The 21637-nt window shown below is 41.2% G+C and overlaps 1 protein-coding gene across 4 annotated transcripts in view; it reads right to left on the reverse strand.

Moving 5' to 3' along the window:
- The window catches only part of FRMD4B (FERM domain containing 4B), a 211150-nt gene that overhangs the window by 68841 nt on the left and 120672 nt on the right, over positions 1-21637 (reverse strand). For all 4 annotated transcript variants that reach the window (XM_075183422.1, XM_075183420.1, XM_075183421.1 and 1 more), the window contains exons 5-7: positions 19575-19659; positions 6201-6257; positions 3745-3767 (exon numbers count right to left, since the gene is read on the reverse strand). In XM_075183422.1, the coding sequence (XP_075039523.1) occupies positions 3745-3767; positions 6201-6257; positions 19575-19659 (165 nt within the window). The remainder of the gene's footprint in view (positions 1-3744; positions 3768-6200; positions 6258-19574; positions 19660-21637) is intronic.

Here is a 21637-nt window from a genome sequence, read left to right on the forward strand (position 1 = left end):
ACAGACCTTGTAATTGCTATTAGAAATCTTGAAAGGATACCTTTACCTACACACACTGGAGGCAGACATTTTTTTAAGAAGCAATGCATCAAACATTATAAAAGGAAAAAGTAGAGGCGTTCCCATAGCCACCAATCAGATTCTAGCTATAGCTTATCTAGAGCAGTGATGGGCACCCTGATACATTTCAGGGGCCACATGGTGCGCCACTATAACCTTCAAAAGGGCAGCACATTACCCATAATCTCAGTAATGAGATTACGGTTTATTTATATAGCACCACCATATTAAGCAGCGCTGTACAGAGTACATGTAATCATTTATATCATTTCCTGCCCCATTTTGGAGCGTACAGTCTAAATCCCCTACCGCACACTACTACGATCCATTTTATCCGCAGTCATGAACTGTGGGAGGAAAAACACAAACTCCGCACAATGCCGCAGCCAAAGTTCATTACAATACGAACTTTACCTAAGAAACAATGTTTAGGGGAGCACACAAATAAGTCAGCTCAGTGCTCCCACTGGTATCCCCATTTGCCCCTAGTATTATAGGTCTCTGCTCTCAAGCTATTAAATTTAACAGTAGCTATAATATAGGCATCATTACCATTTATTTATATAGCGCCACTAATTCCGCGGTGCTGTACAGAGAACTCACTCACATCAGTCCTGCCCCATTGGAGCTTACAGTCTAAATTCCCTAACACACACACACACAGACTAGGGTCAATTTGATAGCAGCCAATTAACCTACCAGTATGTTTTTGGATTGTGGGAGGAAACCGGAGCACCTGGAGGAAACCCATGCAAACACAGGGAGAACATACAAACTCCACATAGATAAGGCCATGGTCGGGAATTGAACTCATGACCCCAGTGCTGTAAGGCAGAAGTGCTAACCACTGAGCCACCAAATAGTCTCCATGACAACATGCCTATCCTGTTAAAATTTCCCCAGTGCACCTCCTACTTCCTGCGCTACTTCTGCAGAAACCCCCCTTTCTGAAAGCTCCCCGGGAGAGGAGACCACGGCAGAAAGCTTTGGTTCCCCATTTAGCTAGAAACAGAAGCTTATTTCACATAGCACAAGGGGCTCCTCCTGTACTGTAGGGGGCAGTATTTTAGCATGTGTCTGGGCTCCTCCTGTACTGTAGGGGGCAGTATTTTAGCATGTGTTTGTTTAAGCACAGGTGATGGCGTAAGCAGCGCAGTCTAAAGTTCACATGGTCACCGTGCATTATTTCAGTAGGCCAGCAACAATGTACGGGCAGCAGTATCTTTCTTTTTGTTATCAACTCTGACTTTGGCATTGAGAGAGGGAAAGAGATGAATCATTAACAGGCCCGTGTGTGACCTTTATGATCTGTATTTGCTGAATGAGTCATTGGTAAAGGTCCTTACACCTCCAGTCTAACTACAAAACTTCAGCTCCTTAAGACCTGAATGTTTGTCTGGTAGAAAGTAAATCGAGGAGTAAACAGGGCTGGAAAGTGCAATGTAAACCTGTAATTCCCATTTCTCGTGCCGCCCATTATACAACAGTCAGGAGCACACATGCGGCCGGGCCCATAGATAAGTTAATAAAAAAAAAGAAACGTTACATTGTGTGTATAGTAAACTTAATCTGAGTCATACTTGCCAACACTCCCGGAATGTCCGGGAGACTCTCGGATTCCGGGTGGGACTCCTGGACTCCCAGGAGTCTCCCGCATAGGTCCAAAATGCCGCCATTCTCCGGGAATCACAGCATTTGGCCCCGCCCCCGCTGTAAAATGACGCGTATGCGTCATGGGGGAGGATATAAAATGATGCGATTTTCGGGTTCCCGCCCCCCGCACGCCCCCCCCGGCAGCTCCCGGACGCCAACTAGAAGTTATGTTAAGTATGATCTGAGTTCTTGGGTGTTCTTCTACATTATGAATACACAATGAATTATAATAACATTAACAATGACAAGAAGATTTATTTATCTGTAGATAGTAAATGTACTTTAAAGTATCCAGTATATCATACTAGACGTTTATTGTTGACATTTTAGTTAATTTTATCAGTCTTCTATCACTCCACTTTTGCATACATTGTCAGTCTGTCCAATTATGACGGAGGAGTCATTTATAGGTGTCTTCATATTAGAGATACATATAACATGATGTGCATTTAAAAATTTCAGCGACTTGTCAGAAGTCAAAGATACATGTTTGATCACAGATTTTTCCCTATGCAGAGAAGACTTCTTGTCATTGACCTTATTGAATGACGCTAGATAGAATGTTTAAGGGCCTGATTCATTAAAGAACATAAATGTTGATACATACCTTACTTTGTGTAAAATCACGCTGCGCATGCCCAAAACTGGACTATGCACCAGTGAACGCAACAACGTCCAAGCGCAGTAAAGTACCCTTACTACAGCCTACGATTTCATGTGTGCAATGCGGAGGGGAATGAGCATAAGCATGTAGTCAATGCACAGTAAGGACGTGCTAAGCTTGAGCGCATGCAGCAGTGTCTGATTCAAGGCTTGGGCACCCGAAAGGTACGTGTTCTCTGTCGTATCACTTGCACCAGCGATAGTGATGACAGTCACGTATTCATGCTACGACATGTGTTTGCAATCAGGAGCAACTCTAAAAATGCATTTTATGTATAGTAGACATTCATAACATCCCCAATTGCAAAGCCCTACAGAATTTGCTGGCACTATATAAATGATGATGATAACATTTTAATAAATAAAAATGTATTTTTGGGGGGGCGTGATTTTTTTTTATTTTTTTATGTTTTGTCATTATAGACTATATTATTAACAGGTGACATTAATTCAATAGCTTTCTTTTTCTCTGCGCTTTTTTGGGACTTTATATTCAGACCTATCTTTACATCCACTCCTTGTTGAATATGGAGGTACGTATGCCCAATTTATGTGTTGATATTTAAAAAAAGTAATAATGCATAATACGTTCATTTTGCGTGCCTTAATAAATCAGACCCTAAGGGCTAGATTTACTAAGCTGCGGGTTTGAAAAAGTGGGGATGTTGCCTATAGCAACCAATCAGATTCTAGCTTTCATCTATTTAGTACCTTCTACAAAATGATAGCTAGAATCTGATTGGTTGCTATAGGCAACTTCTCCACTCTTTCAAACCCGCAGTTTAGTAAATATACCCCTAAGAGTCTAAAATGAGTTCAATAAACTGAACTTGGATATACAGTAAGTGTGTGATGCATAAATTGTCCAATATGGTTATATATACACATTTGTGAATGTTACACAGTAATTTTTGCACTTATAGCCTGAGTTTAGCTGCTCACAGTCACTCTCTGCCTCGTTAAAGTGCCTTTAAAAAAATGCTAATAAAATGTTCTGAAAATATAATTGAGGAATTAAACAGGGACTGTGCGTAACCTCAAGATACTGTATAAGGAAGGAACACAATGAACACGGAGGGAATTAACGAAGCCTCAAGGTGACAGACAGCTCTAACAGTTCAATGTCTCGCTGAGCTGATGTATTTTGGGCTGAAACCTAGGAGATGTTATCCAAAACCTATTTTTGGATTGTCAGCACACTTTCCCCTACCAGCCCCCCTCCCTGTCTGCAGATTACGCTCCCTGTGATGCAGACACAACACAAAGTAGCCTGGGGGAGAGACGTAGACTTTGGCAGCTATGTGCCTACCATTGAGAAACCAACATTGAAGATGAATGTACAAGAGTCAAAAGACAGTGATTAATTACCTACTGTAGTCTCCTCGCGCCTCCTATAAATAAAAGGAGAAAGAAAAAAGCAGTTAGGAGGGTCTCCTGAGGAAACTTTAGAGCATGCTCAGACAACTTGTGGCTCTCCAGCTGTTGTGGAACTACAAATCCCAGCTTGTCCTGACAGCCTTGCAGTCCCATGGCAGCTAGAAAGCCCCATCTTTACTGTAGAGTCTCATTGCTGAACTAGAAATTACAATTATAAATACGGATATACAACTCCCACCAGCTACTGATGATTTGGATTGTAGGTTATCAATATCGGGTAATCATCGTGTTATTTAACATTACTACCTAAAGTAGTGAACGTTTCCATTTACCAACGTAAAATGGTTGCAGAAGGGAAGAGTGAGCAGAAGGTCCAATCAGAAGCCGCAATGTCTATGATTTCAGATTGATATTCTTGTTAAACCCTCTCCCCTCTTCTTGAAACTTCACACAGGTAATAACTATGGAGCCCTAGAAAAAAAATGGCTGCTGAGGGGGAGGAGCTAATAAGCTACAGGTAATAGTGCAAATTTAATATCATGGCGGAATATGCACAGATATGTTGTAACCCATGGCAACCAATGAGACGCTAGCTTTCATTTTCTAAGCTGTGCCAGAAAATTGACAGCTGCAATATGATTGGTTGCCATGAGTTTCAAGATCTAGTCACATTGCACCATGTTAGTAAACGAGCCCCATTTTGTTAAAGTCTGAACAATACTGATTTCTGGTCAATAAATATCTTGACTACTCTCCGGCAATGATTATGTTAATATAACTGTGCAGCGATTGAAGACAGACATTGAAAGACATTTAGGTCAACTATCAATCAATGTATGTCATATGCCTTGTAAATATTTTACTGAGAACTTTGTGAATATTTACAGGCCGACAACATTTGTTTATCAACACATTCATTATTTAAGAAAAATAATAGTCAGGGTTTACATAATAGCAGGAATCAGAACTATTTGGAAGAATTATTTTCTGCCAAACAATTATTTTGTAGTCCGACTTGTATTACAATAGAGTCAGGAGGATATTCTATTTTTCTGACAAATGACAATTTGATTTCATGACTGAATGTCAGTAAATTTACACAGTGAGATGAAACCCTTATAATACCAATCTTCCAATTGCAAGAAACTGGGTTGAATTTGCTTACTTAAAATGCCTTTAACATTCTATTTAAATTAGCCCAGGTGATTGGAAATGGAAAAAAAGTTAGGTTTTCAGTCCACAACCCTCATCACCATCTTGGAACGAAATGACCATCACCTCCACGGAACATAGGATATAGAATATTTATAACCTTAGCTGCCTTGGAACCCGCGCACTGTGCATTATGAATTTTTCATAAGCTCCCTGCATTGTAGATGAGGACTGGACAATTTAAAATATGATACATGAACTGAAAACTTGCTTCATCAAGATTATATGATCTTAAAAGTCAGGAATGGAAATTATGTCGCAAGATCTGGGCTGCAAGAAAATTTATCTAGAACCTGTTGCATTTTGGAAACGGCCAGCAGGACATTATATGAATGAAATATCATCTTAAAAAGGAAGGTGGACTGCAACTATTATATTTGCATGTATAGATCAAAAGAAACATAATCTTTATCTGGTTGCTTTAGTTGGTTTCTGCCAGAAAAACAAACCAAGGTTACATGAAGGTGGAACATACTACTGATAATTTATTTAGCCACATTTACCAACCTGTTGTTCTTCAGCTGTTATGGAGCAAAAGGTCCTGGTAGGGGACTATCATGCTTGCTGGTACTTGTAGGTACACAACAACTAGAGAGCCACAAGTTGCCTGACTGTGGCAACTAAATCCTTTTGTTGCCATTATTTTTTTTATTCTATTTTGTGTGCAAGCAATAGGACATTTGCAATCTATTATTTAAACCAACCTTCACTTTTGCAATGCTTGTCACTGGCTTGCTCAGGAACTCTAAGCTTTGGGATCAAAATGTGAGACACTATGTCTACTCTTTATCTTCACATTAAAATCAGACTTTGTCTTCCATTCATATAACAACCTAGCCATAAAAATGCACACTGCAGCGAGTTCCCATTAAACGTATCTCCGGCTGTGACTTTTAATTAAACATACAGCGGTCTCAAAAGGTAAAGTGCCCCCCTCACTTTGGACACAAAAGTTTAATTAATCCAACTCCCTAGGGGCGTCAAGTTCGCCCCCCCCCCCTCTCTCTCACTTAACCCAACTATTGCCAAAACATGGTGTGTTTCTCTGCAACAGCTGAGAGGGTTCTAAGCCATTAGCAAAATAGACATACAATGCAAAGATATATATATATATATATATATATATTATACACACTCCCCAACATGGCTCAAGAAAAGCTGAGAGTACAAAGCAATCAAAGAAGTTTTGTTGCACCCACCTCTTGAGATAAACCCCCCATGCAATCAGCCCTTACCTGCAGAATGAGTGCAGCCAACTTAAAGACGGTCTCACTGTCCACTTCAATCTGCCCCTGTGAACACACAGTAAAGGAGAGTGAGCCTGGGTGCAGGGTGATCACTATACTACATGCCTGTCAGTGCTGTGTACCTTCCAAGTTCAGCTACAACAACAGACTGTACCATTCCACACTGCAGGGGTGGCCGGTCCTTGGAGGATTTGATTACATGCAAAGGTGTGAGCAGCTCTCCTTCCAAACTCTGCAGACAGGGGGCTCTTACAGTGACTGTAGGGGGTGCAGCGTGCTATTATATGTACATTGAAGGCTTTTGAGGGTGCATATAATGTGTAATGCAATAGCTGGACATGGTTTTAGTGCCTTCAGTGTGTGCAGATTTACCCGTTGTGAATGGTCTTGTCTGATGCCCATAGATAAGGTTCCACTGCACAGACAAGTGCATGGGGGCACAAAGCCAGCTCTTGTGTATCCAGCCAGGGCTGTCATGCAGAAAATGTTTTTCTAAGTCCTATTCAACAATGGATATATCGATGGTAAATTTTTGCAACTAATATAGAGCAAGATTTAACCCATTGCTGCCCTGGAGTAGAGGAGTGGGAGAGACAGCCTGGTAGGAGAGACTGAACAATACAAATGGAGACAGACACATTATATTGATAGTAATCAACACCATCTCCATTTAGTGAATATTTTTCCTTTTATAATAACGTCATATTTACCTTTGATAGATTCTATGGTTGTAGAGTTCAGAAAACGTAGTTAATTAGACAAATAACTATGTTGGTTTGTGATGCAATGATAGGTCAACTTAAAAGTGCATTTTTAGTATGAATTGACATTTTCCGACACAATGCTATTATATGAAAATGACATATATCATGGTTTCCAGCTGTTCCGGAATGTCAGGATCTGTTCCAGGTTTTGAAAATTTCTCACTGCAAATATTTGTTACTTATAGGAATATTGTCCTAGTGCTCAGCGCCACTTCTCTTTTTTTTGCTGAATGGTGGATTTCATGCACAGTATATATTTCTATATTATACACCAAGGCTTATTAAAGTACCTGTCCATTACACAAAGTGAAGGCAGTCATTGTGTGGGCTGAACATTACTTAGGCAACCTATTATGCAAAACACCTATCAATCATTAGGAACCAGTGCCTCATGCCTCTGTAATGTTACTCACTATTTACTACTGAATTGATAGGCTGCATAGTATACAGCACCACCGCAGACGCTTCTTAGACAGCGCCGCGGCTGCTGTATAGGACAGCGCTGGCGAAACGTCTCTCTGGGTTTTTTTTTTGGGTCGGCGGGGAGAAACCCCCCCCCCCCCCCCCCGACAATCCTCCGTGCGCCCCTGAGTATTCATTTAGCCAACAAAATGTGTTTAGGTGATAGGCACACTTAAAGTTGTTTAAAATAGCACTGAGTCCTAGTAAGATGAAGTCCATTGATTATATTTACTAAACTGTGGGTTTGAACTAGTGGAGATGTTGCCTATAGCAACTAATCAGATTCTAGTTGTCATTTTCAGATTCTAGTTGTCATTTTGTAGAATGTACTAAATAAATGATAACTAGAATCTGACTGGTTGCTGTAGACAGTTTAGTAAATATATCCTCATGTGTCCTATCATGTTAGGATCTGTAGTTCTCTACTACGGGAGTACTTTGCAGTATGCACATACTTACCTACTCCCAGAATGTCCAGGAGACTCACAAATTTTGGGGACTCTTCCTGTATTCCCGGGAGTGCAGAACACCCTCCGGCATCCTGCACTCTTCACTAGTAAAGCAGGTAAGAGGTTGATGGTGGGATTTGCAGAGAATCATGTTATCATGGCACTGTAACCCCCCTATGCAGCACGGGTAGAATAAAATAGTAGGAAATGCTTAGATTCAGCTAGAAGCAATTTTGTACCATGGCAAAACTATGCTGTTCTGCATAGAGGGTGCAAATTTAAAAGTTGGGTTTGGAGAGAGGTGTGTCTTACTCAAACCTAAATCACAGTGTTAAAATAAAGCTGTGCAGTGTGTTTTATATGCAAAACCAGTGGCATCTTCCCTGCATTGCATTTGCACCCCGTGCATCATCATCATCATCATTTATTTATATAGCGCCACTAATTCCGCAGCGCTGTACAGAGAACTCATTCATTACAACAATGGTTTGTACTTTGCACCTTTTAGCTGGAATTGCATATAAATGATGCCATCAATGATATTTTGTTTCAGAAGCGGTTGCTTGGAAGATATTGTCTTTACCATCTCCCTTTACCACTGACGTTTTCTTATAATGCCAAAGCGTTATCGTCTAATCGAAGATACCGATGTAGCAAACTTTCGATTTAATGCATCACGGGCCATTCATTACAATGGGACTGTACGCAATGTGTTAGATGCCAATTTAAGTTTTGCTCTCTCTGCTGGAGACAGAATCAGCAGATATCTAGCAGTTTAAAAAGGAAGCTGGACCCTTCAGTTCTAACTTTGTTCAGGGGACATCAAAACCGTTTTTTATGTAAACAAATAGTAAATTGGTCAAATTCTTATTCATGCCTGTGCTGTGGCTTTGTCTGTGTGGAGTTTGCATGTTCTCCCCGTGTTTGCGTGGGTTTCCTCCGGGTGCTCCGGTTTCCTCCCACACTCCAGAAAACATACTGGTAGGTTAATTGGCTGCTATCATAATTGACCCTAGTCTGTCTCTCTCCCCCCCCCCCCCCCCCCCCAATGGGGCAGGGACTGATGTGAATGATTTCTCTCTACAGCGCTGCGGAATCAGTGGCGCTATATAAATAAATGGTGATGATCATGATGATGACAGGTCAAAATTAAGTGTAACCGTATCAAACTATATGTCAAGCTCTTTGTAATCATTAGTCTCCATCTGTACTGTAGCAGTGGATGGATTGGCACTTTTAAAATAAATGATAATGGTAATTGCTCAAAATTATTTTCCTTGGACTTCAACCAAGGTTCACAAAGTATCTAATGGCTGTACTGAAGCGCCAGGCACTACGCTGACAGCCAAACAAAACTTTGGTATAATTTTATCAAACCCGCCAGGTCCCCAATTAAAGCTTATTTCTGATGAGCAGGATTTGTGAGACTGATTTAAGGAGAATTTGAAAAGCAAGAAATCCAACCACAGGGTTCTGTCGGGAGTATATATGGTTACTGCACCAGAAGGCAAACATTAAATTGGTTATTGTTAAATAGCCTCTATTAGTATTTGCAGACGAGATTTCTAAAGCTGCCCTTACCCAAGAAGGTCTTGGGGCTAGATTTACTAAATTGCGGGGTTTGGAAAAGTGGAGATGTTGCCTATAGCAACCAATCAAATTCTAGCTTTCATTTATTTAGTGCATTCTACAAAATTACAGCTAGAATCTGATTGGTTGCTATAGGCAACATCTCCACTTTTTCAAACCCGCAGTTTAGTAAATATACCCCATAGTGTTCAACCTGAGGTGGGGTTTTATATGGAGTGAGCTGTTTGTTCACCCTGACATGGGACTGAACAAATGTACATGGATCTTGATTAGTGTCATCGGCCGACGACTGAATACACCTACAGATTAGTCTTCAACCAACAGGATTTTCTGGCATAACCAATTAAAATCGATCATCATTAGATTTCAGGAATGGGCTTCCTTAAGGAGAGATCCGAACAGTTCCCAATGGCCCAACATAATCATGCTGTGTGTGGTTGAGTTAAAGGATAATTCCACTTGTGTAGACCTTAAGGCTATGTCTGATCATTTGCTAGATACTTTAGCAAAATCTACCTAGCACTTACCAATCCTGCACATTGTCGTGAGCCAGACATGCAGTACTATCACTGCTGTGTCATCTGATGACATCTGTTTGTGTCATGCATCAATAGATATACTGATGGGTTAATTGGCTGCTGACAAAATTAACCCTAGTCTGTGTCTGTCTGTGTGTGTGCTAGGGGAATTAAGACTAAGCTCCAATGGGGCAGGGACTGATGGGAATGAAAAATATTGTATGTACAATGCTGCGAAAATGGTGGCGCTATATAAATAAATGATGATGGTGAATAGAGGACTGCCCACCTCCCAGAAGATGACTAGACATCTAGATCCAGCTGACAGACATTGCACGCTTAACCCCTAAAAATATAAATGCCCTGATTTGTGCTCCATTTAAAAGAAGACAACACTTCAGAGATCAATGCTCTATGAGTATTTACAGGGTCCATAGAAAAAGCCCTGCAAGGACACATCCGGCTTATGCATAGGCAAACCGAGGGGGGGTTCCTCCTAGTGCCTGGAAACCCCCCTCCAAGCCTGGGACACTGTATAATTGAGGTGGCTGGACCCTGTCCCCGCTTCACATTACTCTGCTTGAAAAGGGAGAGCTGTGTGAACCTAACAGTAGTACACACAGCATTGCCCATGTATATTATGGGGATAGGAAGAGTTGGAGAGCAGCCAAGCACTGTCTAAAATTATAGACACACCCCCATGCATGCTAGTCACGCCCACTGGTGGTGTGGCATGGACAAATCCTCTACAAATCCTGCGTTTGCCCATGTTATGGGATATCCGTTGGACAGTCTTGGCATAGATTGCAGTTTGCATTAAATGTATATAGATGTGCTTATCTGTCTATCATTCCTTACACCTTATATCATGTCAGACTGTAAAATGAGCTTCTATCTCTTCTCTACAATCTCCCTTTGTCTGTTACAGCAGCTCCTATGTCCACCGGTACCAGATATTTCATATCATTGTAGCTGTACCTGCTCGTTAACATATAAAGACAATTTTGTCTGTCAACTGAAAAGCCCGAATTATGAGGGAGCCAACTTCCAGGACAGCAAATGCCGCATCACTGCAGCGCAGCAGCCATTAACATGGGATTTTATCTACAATGAATAGATATCACCCACATGGCCTTAAGTGTCATTACTGAGCACTGTCCTACCAAAGTCATGCCATAAAGTAGTTTTGTAGACTTCCACATTGGAGGTCCCGATTCAGTTTCCTTTCCGCCACAAATAGGGTAAACAATTTAATATTTATTATGGTTTAGTTTAGTGAATGGATAGGCTGCATGGTTAGTCCATTGTTAGTTCCCGGTATACTGGTAGGCTGAATTGTCAGTGTCGCAGCAATGTCACTGGTAGGCTGAATTGTCAGTGTCGCAGCAATGTCACTGGTAGGCTGAATTGTCAGTGCTTTAGTTATGTCACTGATAGGCTGAATTTTCAGTGCCTCAGCTCACAGTTTATAGGTGATTGTATACTTGTATTACTCTCACCTAAAACTTTCTCTGTAATTTTACATGTCTGTACGAGAGGAATGTTTACAAGTCTTGCGTGTCCCATGTACCTCTGGCACTGGGTTAATGTATAATAGAGAAGTAGAAGGTTATTGAAGCAGGGTACGCTAGACTAAATATTTTGTGCCTTGCTGCTTAGTCTATTGTGACAATGGATATATCCTCATATACCCCTTAGAGTGCCCCCTATCTGTAACTCTGTTAAGTACACTTATCCCAAAGGTCCAGCCTAGTGAATAGACCATGACTTCTCAAGGAGTAGTTCCCACCCATGTAAGCCTTTTGCCTTCATTGTATTCAGCTTCCTTCCCATCTTCACCTGGACAGTAACAAAGAAATAAGAACAATAGCCCATTAAGAGTTAAACTCTGTTCTTCCTAAGAGGAGTTCATGTGAAGTTTACCACACCCATGTAACAATAGGGAATTATTATAGGGTGTGTTAAGTCTGCTTAGTGACCTGCAAGAGTAGCAGAAAGCAGGTTGTGTGTTCAGCCGGTCTGTCCACATAGGCAGTGTTGCAGCATGAAGGATGATGTAGAGGAAGATCCAGCGACAGTACAGTATGTAGGAATTATTGGGACATAGGAGAAACTTGAAATCTGTATAACAGAAAGACTGCAGCGTTGTAGCTCAGATATGATACAGTTAACGGAGCAGGTCCTCTAAAATCTCAAGAATGTATTAAAAGTATGTTTTATCTCTCTCAAATAAACCTAAATCATAAAGCTGGTAATACCCTTTCATTTATGACCTCAGTAGGTTTCAAACAACCTGGACTAACCTACTCTAATACCAGGCCTGGACAGGCCCTTTAGAAACTGCAGCCCCCAGCTGGGAACGTGTAGGGACGTTTAAGTGGCACATGGAAAGGTCTGGTGGCACTTGGGAAGGTTTGGGGGCATGTGGGAAAGATTGGTGGCATATGGGGATATATGATGGCATGTGGGGATGGCTGGTGGCATGTGGAGAACTGGTGGCACGTGGGAAGGTTTGGTGGCATGTGGGGATGTATGGTGGCATGTGGGGAGGTCTGGTGGCATGTGGGGAGGTCTGGTGGCACGTGGGGAGGTCTGGTGGCACGTGGGGATGTATGGTGGCATGTGGGAAGGTCTGATGGCACGTGGGAAGGTCTGGTGGCACGTGGGGAGGTCTGGTGGCACGTGGGAAGGTTTGGTGGCATATGGGGATGTATGGTGGCATGTGGGGAGCTCTGGTGGCATGTGGGGAGGTCTGGTGGCACGTGGGAAGGTTTGGTGGCATATGGGGATGTATGGTGGCATGTGGGGAGGTCTGGTGGCATGTGGGAAGGTCTGATGGCACGTGGGAAGGTCTGGTGGCACGTGGGGAGGTCTGGTGGCACGTGGGAAGGTTTGGTGGCATATGGGGATGTATGGTGGCATGTGGGGAGCTCTGGTGGCATGTGGGAAGGTTTGGTGGCACGTGGGAAGGTCTGGTGGCACGTGGGGAGGTCTGGTGGCACGTGGGAAGGTCTGGTGGCATGTGGGGAGCTCTGGTGGCATGTGGGAAGGTTTGGTGGCATGTGGGGAGGTCTGAATGGCATTAAGGACAGGTTTAGAGCATATGTGGGATCTGAGGGCATGTCGCAGAGTGGGATGTCTGATTTGCATGAGATAGCATTTAGAAGCAAGTGACAGGGTGAGTGATGTGGGGGTGCCAAGGTCATTTAAAGACTGTTTATTTTAATTCTTGAAATTAAAGATAATGTTCAGCCCTTTGAAATGTATCAGGCTGCCTATTACTGTTTTAACTGGAGCACAAGATCATATACTTGTTTAATGAACAGCAAATATTCTTCATAGCATTTACTGTATAAGGAATCTAAATATTATCTACCTACAGATCAATAATGTAGTCTAGATATTGTGACTATGTTTCAACATTACTTTCTCTTTAATGGTTCTAGAAGAACAAAGATATACTTTTATTGCTAGTTAGAGGAAAGATTTGTATTAGTGATACGGGAACATGGGTGCTGTAAACCTACAAATTAAGGCACTCCCTAACCTGTATCAGCAATCAGCGGGGTCATAATTCTGTGTGGACAATTTAACTGTTGAGTAGAGTTGGGTAATAAAGATCTAGCCTACTAGTTAGTATTTTATGATGTCCTCGCCCTGCTTCTGCTTTTTCCATTAATCTCTTCACCTATTTACAATTTCTGCAGACTAATGACAATGTACTTAGATAATCTGGGGCCTGATTCATTAAGGAACTTAAGGCTGCTGGTCCAAACCATGTTAAAATGCAAGGGGTGAAAATTAGTTTTCTATATTACACATAAGTAAAATACTGGCTGTTTTTCATGTAGCACACAAATACTTGGTAGCTTATATGTAAACTAAAATTTAAAGTTGATATTTGTGTGCTACATGAAAAAACAGTCAGTATTTAACTTATATGCAAAATTTAAAACTAATTTTCACCCTTTGCATTTTAACATGGTTTTGTCCAAAAGACTTAAGTTCCTTAATGAATCAGGCCCCTTTTCTCTATCTGTATTTCTGAAATTATGGATATGTTGTGTAACAACATTGCAGTCTAGCAAATTCAGTCAGGTAACTCTATAATTTTACGATCATTGGTCGAAGTGGGGATTTAAAGGTGACAGTATGAAAACTATAACGGGAATGTAAGTGAATAGAGTTTGACAGTGTTACAATGAAGGCAGTAGGAGATGTGGCGGTATGGCGTACCACCGTATACACCCCCCACTTCCACTACTGACTACGATTGTATAAGTCATTATGCCACATCTTGAAAGTGGCTACAGTTTTTGGCACCTCACATTGAGAAGGACATATGAGAACTCGAGAGGGCTCTGAAGTGGACAACCTAATTATTGAAGGGAATGAAAGGGTTAAATTATAGTAGTTTAGAAAAGCGAGTTTTACTCTGCATCACAGGCACCTAATTAATATGCATCTGAGGTGACTACAAAGATTTGTCTAATGAACTTTTTGAACCAGTTATCATACAGAGGACATGGGGGTAGATTTATCAAACCTTCAAAAACGGAAAAGTGGAGGTGTTGCCCATAGCAACCAATCAGATTCCTTGCCTTGCTCTGGATCAACAATGGTTTAATCTATGAAAGGTTGATCTTAATGGAACAGTGTTTTTTTTCCAACCTATATTACCAAATATATAACGGTGCTGGTGTGAGAGCTAAATAGGGGTGGGGTCACTAACCAGGGATATTATCTTACTGCAAATAACCACTTTAATAACATGTTGCAATGTCCGACATGGTGCTATAACTCGTATTATCCAGTGGTTAGCTTTGAGTAGACTAGGTGGAGCTAATCCCATCTACCTGGTTACATTAGCTGCAGACTGCATTGCTTTGCTATCTCTGGAATGACAGTAAATGATCCTTACTTGTGTATTGCGCTACCAATTTTCCCACTATGTTAAGCTGTAAATAAAATAACACATCCGATTTCAAGGTGCACACAGAAAAGTGGCACAAATCCTATTAAATTATTGGATAGGTTAAAAAAGTGTAAATGTTATGAAGTTTGAAGGAGATGTTGGCCATGTACCAGGGAGGAGATGGAGCTGTTTACATTTCTCTGCCGAGAGATCGCGTAACCTCTCTGAGCAGCTGGGTGCCAGCAAATGAAAGCTTGTTTCCATCCTGCAAAACTGGACGAGAACCCATCCACTAACATTAGGCATTTGGTAGAAATGTACGGTCATTCATAGCAACCAATCAGGCAGCAGCTTTTATTTGTCTCATTTGCACTTAGCTGAAATCCATTTGATGATTGGTTACTAGGGGAATATAGCATATTATTTGCACTGTGATATTAAAGTGTTGCTGTAGCCAGGACTGTTCCTCCCAAGAGGTGAGAACATCATCTCAATTCATGCCACCCTAGGGGCGGTAGGAACTAGACTCTCACCTCGCCTGCTCCCCCATAACTTTACACTAATCACCTCCCCCAGCGCTCAGGACATGATATGCTGACACTAGACTCCCGCGCACCTTCCAGCAGTCCTTGTAGCACACAGTGAAGGTTCCTCTGTCTGTGGGCACCAGGCAAAGTTATCAGGAAATGTTCACTGAACTTGTTAATGGTATAATTTGAAATTAGGGAACGTTGATAACTATGAATAAATCTTGGAGGTTTTCGATGAAACCATCGTTGTTTCTCATGACTAGTTATGTTCTGGACTAGAACTAGTGATGCTCTTAGCTAGGACTAGTAATGTCCTGGACTAGGGCTATGGTGCTCTGATCTAGGACTAGTAATGTTCTGGACTAGGACTAGTGATGTTCTGGACTAGGGCTAGTGATGCTCTTGGCTAGGACTAGTAATATTCTGGACTAGGGCTATGGTGCTCTAATCTAGGACTAGTAATGTTCTGGACTAGGACTAGTGATGTTCTGGACTAGGGCTAGTGATGCTCTGGTCTAGGGCTAGTGATGTTTTGGACTAGAACTAGTGATGAGACTCTGGTCTAGGACTAGTGATGTTCTGGACTAGGACTAGTGATGTTCTGGACTAGGGCTATGGTGCTCTGATCTAGGACTAGTAATGTTCTGGACTAGGGCTAGTGATGTTCTGGACTAGGACTAGTAATGTTCTGGACTAGGGCTAGTGATCTTCTGGACTAGGACTAGTGATGTTCTGGACTAGGGCTAGTGATGTTCTGTATTAGGGCTAGTGATGCTCTGAATTAGGGCTAGTGATGTTCTGGACTAGGACTAGTGATGTTCTGGACTAGGGCTAGTGATATTCTGGACTAGGGCTAGTGATGTTCTGGTCTAGGGCTAGTGATGTTTTGGACTAGAACTAGTGTAGTGATGAGACTCTGGTCTAGGACTAGTGATGTTCTGGACTAGGGCTATGGTGCTCTGATCTAGGACTAGTAATGTTCTGGACTAGGGCTATGGTGCTCTGATCTAGGACTAGTAATGTTCTGGACTAGGACTAGTGATGTTCTGGACTAGGGCTATGGTGCTCTGATCTAGGACTAGTAATGTTCTGGACTAGGGCTAGTGATGTTCTGGACTAGGACTAGTGATGTTCTGGACTAGGGCTATGGTGCTCTGATCTAGGACTAGTAATTTTCTGGACTAGGGCTAGTGATGTTCTGGACTAGGACTAGTGATGCTCTGGTCTAGGGCTAGTGATGTTCTGGACAAGGGCTAGTGATGCTCTGGACTAGGGCTAGTGATGTTCTGGACTAGGGCCAGTGATGTTCTGGACTAGGACTAGTGATGCTGTGGACTAGGGCTAGTGATGCTGTGGACTAGGGCTAGTGATGCTGTGGACTAGGGCTAGTGATGCTCTGGTCTAGGGCTAGTGATGTTCTGGACAAGGGCTAGTGATGCTCTGGACTAGAGCTAGTGATGTTCTGGACTAGGGCCAGTGATGTTCTGGACTAGGACTAGTGATGCTGTGGACTAGGGCTAGTGATGCTGTGGACTAGGGCTAGTGATGCTGTGGACTAGGGCTAGTGATGTTCTGGACTAGGACTAGTGATGTTCTGGACTAGAACTGTCCATTCTCCATAGGCTTTTTAATAAGTCCATGGAACTTTGAGGTATCTTCAAATATCCTTAATATATTCTAGCAGAGAGCATGCTGTTCCTTACAATCATTTTCTAATGGATTCTGTACTGTAATACCCAGCCTCTCATATATATTAATTACAATTAGTGTCTTTACTTGCTCTTTAGACCTGCTTCATCTGTACATTGTGAAGGTCAGGCAGTTTTGATAAGTTACTAATTTAGGGAAATGTAATGCAGCGTACGAGGGGTTAACGTGTTCCAATATTCTCCAGCAATGCAATGGTTATAAGATAAGAGGGCGGGGCTAAGAACACCTGAAACAGCTGAAGCACCAGCTGATAGATAGGTGCAGACTCACCAGTCAGCTGGGAGTGACCTTTACCCTGCTCACTTTCTGCATCTTTTACATCCTGCTATGCGAGACTGACAGCATCATTTAAAGACCAATTTACCCGTAGTTATGTCTTCTGCTCACCCAGCCTGGCAGGATCCCAAAACCACAGAGCTGTGTTTACGGAAAATCAGAGTCACATAGTTATACGCTTGAAAAGAGAGACAAGTCCATCAAGTTCAGCTGCTGAGATTGTTCAGTTGATCGGCTAATCACAAGATGTACCCGGTGGCAATTTAAATGGATTGTCCGTTTAAATTAGAAAGCCCTTTACTAACCGCCCATAGTGGTCGCTTGCACCGAGGTACTGTTTTATTATTACTCTTCATCTCCTAATCATTCAAGTGCTCCCCTGCCCAAAAAAATGGGTCTCCTTTACACTTATAACTAAGCTGTCGAGTCCTGGACTGATTGGTGCATCCCTGCTTCGACTTCCTCCTAAAGTGGGTCAGGGGTACCGGGAAGTAACAGGTTATAGAGGGCACCCAGTACAGGGGCAGCAGAGACAGGGTGGAGGGGGGGATGTCGGGCACGATGCAAGCCTGGACCTGTGACCCAGGATTTCCGTTCTTTGTGGCAGTAGTTTAATGGTGCCATCCTGTCTTACCTAAAAACACTACCTCCAAAGACTATAAAGTGCCTGGCGGGCTGATATCTGATCATTTGATGGATCTGTAGTCGGTGTTTGCAAGTGACTATCTTACCTCTATAATACACTGTAATGTGCTAAAATTCATAGCACATTATGGAACCTCACTATAATGATCTATGAAATCCAGCATGTTGAAGTCCATTTTTTAATTACAGAATGAAGAAGTTGTCTTCTTACTTTGGATCTCATGTCTTACTAAATATCCATAGCTCTTTGTTTTCAGCAGCTGACGTAAAGCAATGAGGAGCTATAGGAGAAACGATGACTTACTGCCACATACCTGTCATCATCAAACAAATCCAGGAATCTGGTGAACAGTGCAGGATTAATCTGAGGATAAACATCCCCACAACGTGTACAGACACAATCTTATTCCTCTGAATCCAGCTTTCACAACTTCTTACAATGCTGCCACTGTTTCTGGTACCCTAGCTGTTGTGCAGGTGGTATACAAAGTGTATACAGTTGTTATGTATGGGGTCTGTCCAGAGTCATTTCTCTGCATTCTGTTAAATGACTTTGGCCTTATGAATACAGATTGGAAACAACGTTAAGCTAGTGACTTTTATCACAATGACAATCTGTTACCATCATCGATGTGCTGATAGTAGTCTGTATGTAATCCACCCAGACCACAGCCTTAATTCACATGGATATATATATATATATATATATATATATATATATATATATATATATATATATATATATATATATAGATAGATAGATATTAGCTACCTTGGGATGGATTTCTCTGTGAGTCAGCGATGCTAATCAATGAAAGGGGTCAATACATGATCAGCCAATAAGAGTGGCTTGCGCCTAATTGGATGCAAGGGGAAAACCGCTTTGATTGGTTCTAGCATATTAACCCCTCAAGGCCAATTAAATTAATTAGTTAATGCCGAAGCTCTGCTAACTCTATATAGACAAGTATTCACACCACTCTGTCATGCTGAGAATTACACCAAGGATAGCATGATTGAGATAAGTGAAACTGTGCAATTGTCCATATATATATATATATATATATATATATATATATATATATATATAATAAGAATATATACTAAGAGTTATATTAGAATATGCAGAGTAAGAGAAAAGTTGTACTATGCAGTTGGCTATATATATAGAATAAGAATATATTCTGAGAGTTACATCTAGAATATACTGAGTGAGAGAAGTGGTACTGTGCACTTGACTTTACATACAGAGTAAGTATATAATGCTAAATTTGCATTCAAAATACAGAACAAGAGATCTGGTGCAGTGTTTTATACAGATGGAATAACAACTGTTACCAATAGTTACATACACTAGAGACGAGGGATGTGGTACTGTGCATTTAATGAATATTAAACAGGGACAAATTAATTAAAAGATGGGACTGTCCGTGGACCTCAAGGACAGACGGCAACCATACAAGTGCATGCTGTGACTAATATAGTCAGCTACTAATACGTTACCTTGAACACACAGGCCTTTGCGTTGAGGAAGAACAATTCCACCGTTGTGATTTCCTTCAGAAAAGTTATACTTTCAATGTAAAACCTGAAAGACAAAAATAAGTCAGTTCTTCATCCCGCTTCTTCAAACTTTCCACTAAAAATCGAGACTCACTGCTGTTGTCTGTACATTGTAATAATAATCCCATTGTTCTATAGAACGATAAAGATTTATTTGTTTCGGGTTTTTACAGATACAAATACTTCCAGAACTACATCTCCCATGATGCTCCGCCAGACAGACAAACAAATAGAGATGCAGTATATCACCACTAAATACACTGGAAATAAAGCCTTTTATGTGTGTCAGACTTCCTGAAAAGCCTGTTGAAGAAACTTGCAGTAATTTCTTCCAAGCCTTTAATGGCTGGTTACAGTGGATAATTATATAATTATAAGTATCAAGTTTAAATAAGTCCTTCCTAGGTCATTCAATGGAGAGGGCCACCTTCATATGACTTTTATTTGTATATACACCCTCATGTGACTTTAATTGAATACCATGTTTTCTTTTTCTGGCTTCTTTCTGTGATTTTCAGCCATTATTATTATTATTATTATTATTATTATTAGTATCTTTTAATTATAAAGCACTGTAGTACTACAGAGCGCTGTACACGAAGGATTAATGACATCAACACATGACATACAATGACATGAAACAAGTGGTAAACGTGACTCTGCCCAAATGAGCTTACAATCTAAGAGGCTTGGGAAACATCTGCTATATAAGGATGAGGAATAACCATTGTAGCAGCTGGACGGGAAAGTGTGTTTCGTTATTACAAATCAGTAGTATTATTGGCCACCAATCAGTGGTAGAAGTGGGAGGTGTATACGGTGGTACGTCATACCGCCACTTCTCCTACTGCCTTCATTGTAATACAATTAAATTCCTTTCACTTATAAGCGCATTAAGTTATTCATACCGCCACGTCTAAATGTCCACTGCGATCACTACTGCCAATAATGACGCAGTCCTTGGTGGATGGCATTTCTGTGGCAGCCATATAATTATACCATCAGACAGACATTATACTTGGACACACTGATAGCCTGGTCTCTGGATACTATTTGTAGTGTTCGGTCCAGATCTGTACCCGCTATGCTGCTAAGGACTCGGGCCCTCTAACCTGGGGAGCTGAGCTTAATGGGGATTCTCCAGGGACCCCCACAGAGCAGTGATGGGCTTTGCCACAGGGAAACCACAGGTTGTTAGTCTTGGCAGGACCAGATGCAATGTCTGTGGGCGTGACTTGTGAACCACGGGGGTGCTTAGCACGGGACCCCTAATTTGGTGAGGAGGGCTTATTATAAAAAAAGATATATATTTTTCTTGTATTCTCCCTTAAAATTAAACCAAAGTGTTGTTCTCTGTTTTCTTATTTTTTTTATTTACTCTGTTTTGTAAAATCATAATAAAAACAGATTAAAACCACAATGGGATATTTTTGGGCAGAAGTAAATCAGGCAAAAGCTGACCACAGGGTATTTAAAGTTTAACAATGTAAAAAAAAAACATAAGTACATTTTTCATATGCACCTTTTGTAAATTTTACAAGATGACTTGTGATACACTATTAGTTACCTGGTATTGATCTAGGTACAAGATGACATGTGAAAATGTAGCAACTTCCAGTGTGTTTGTGTGTTGTGAAATGATGGGCCATAATATGACTGTATTCCTAGGTAACACCAGATGGGCAACATCATTAGGTCTTACAGCAGATTATCTTTCCCAACTAAACATGAACATTCCAGCAAAGAATCAACAGTCATTTGTCAGCATTGCTCCATCCTGCACTGTTTCCACACCTGGAGGTATTTTTATTCCAGCTAAAAAGGATGTGTGGTTTATTCATTTTCTATTTTTGAATAAGAAAATAAATTAGTTTATAGACATGTTTGCCTCACTGTTTTCTAACAAATTGTTGCTGTTGCTGCTATTTGACAATGTGATGCCATATCTATATTTTTAAAGTTAACAGTTGGAGTATTAGAGATTCAACTCAATTATGGACACT

The sequence above is a fragment of the Mixophyes fleayi genome, chromosome 8, assembly GCF_038048845.1.
Source record: "Mixophyes fleayi isolate aMixFle1 chromosome 8, aMixFle1.hap1, whole genome shotgun sequence".
In the NCBI taxonomy this organism is placed as follows: domain Eukaryota; kingdom Metazoa; phylum Chordata; class Amphibia; order Anura; family Limnodynastidae; genus Mixophyes; species Mixophyes fleayi.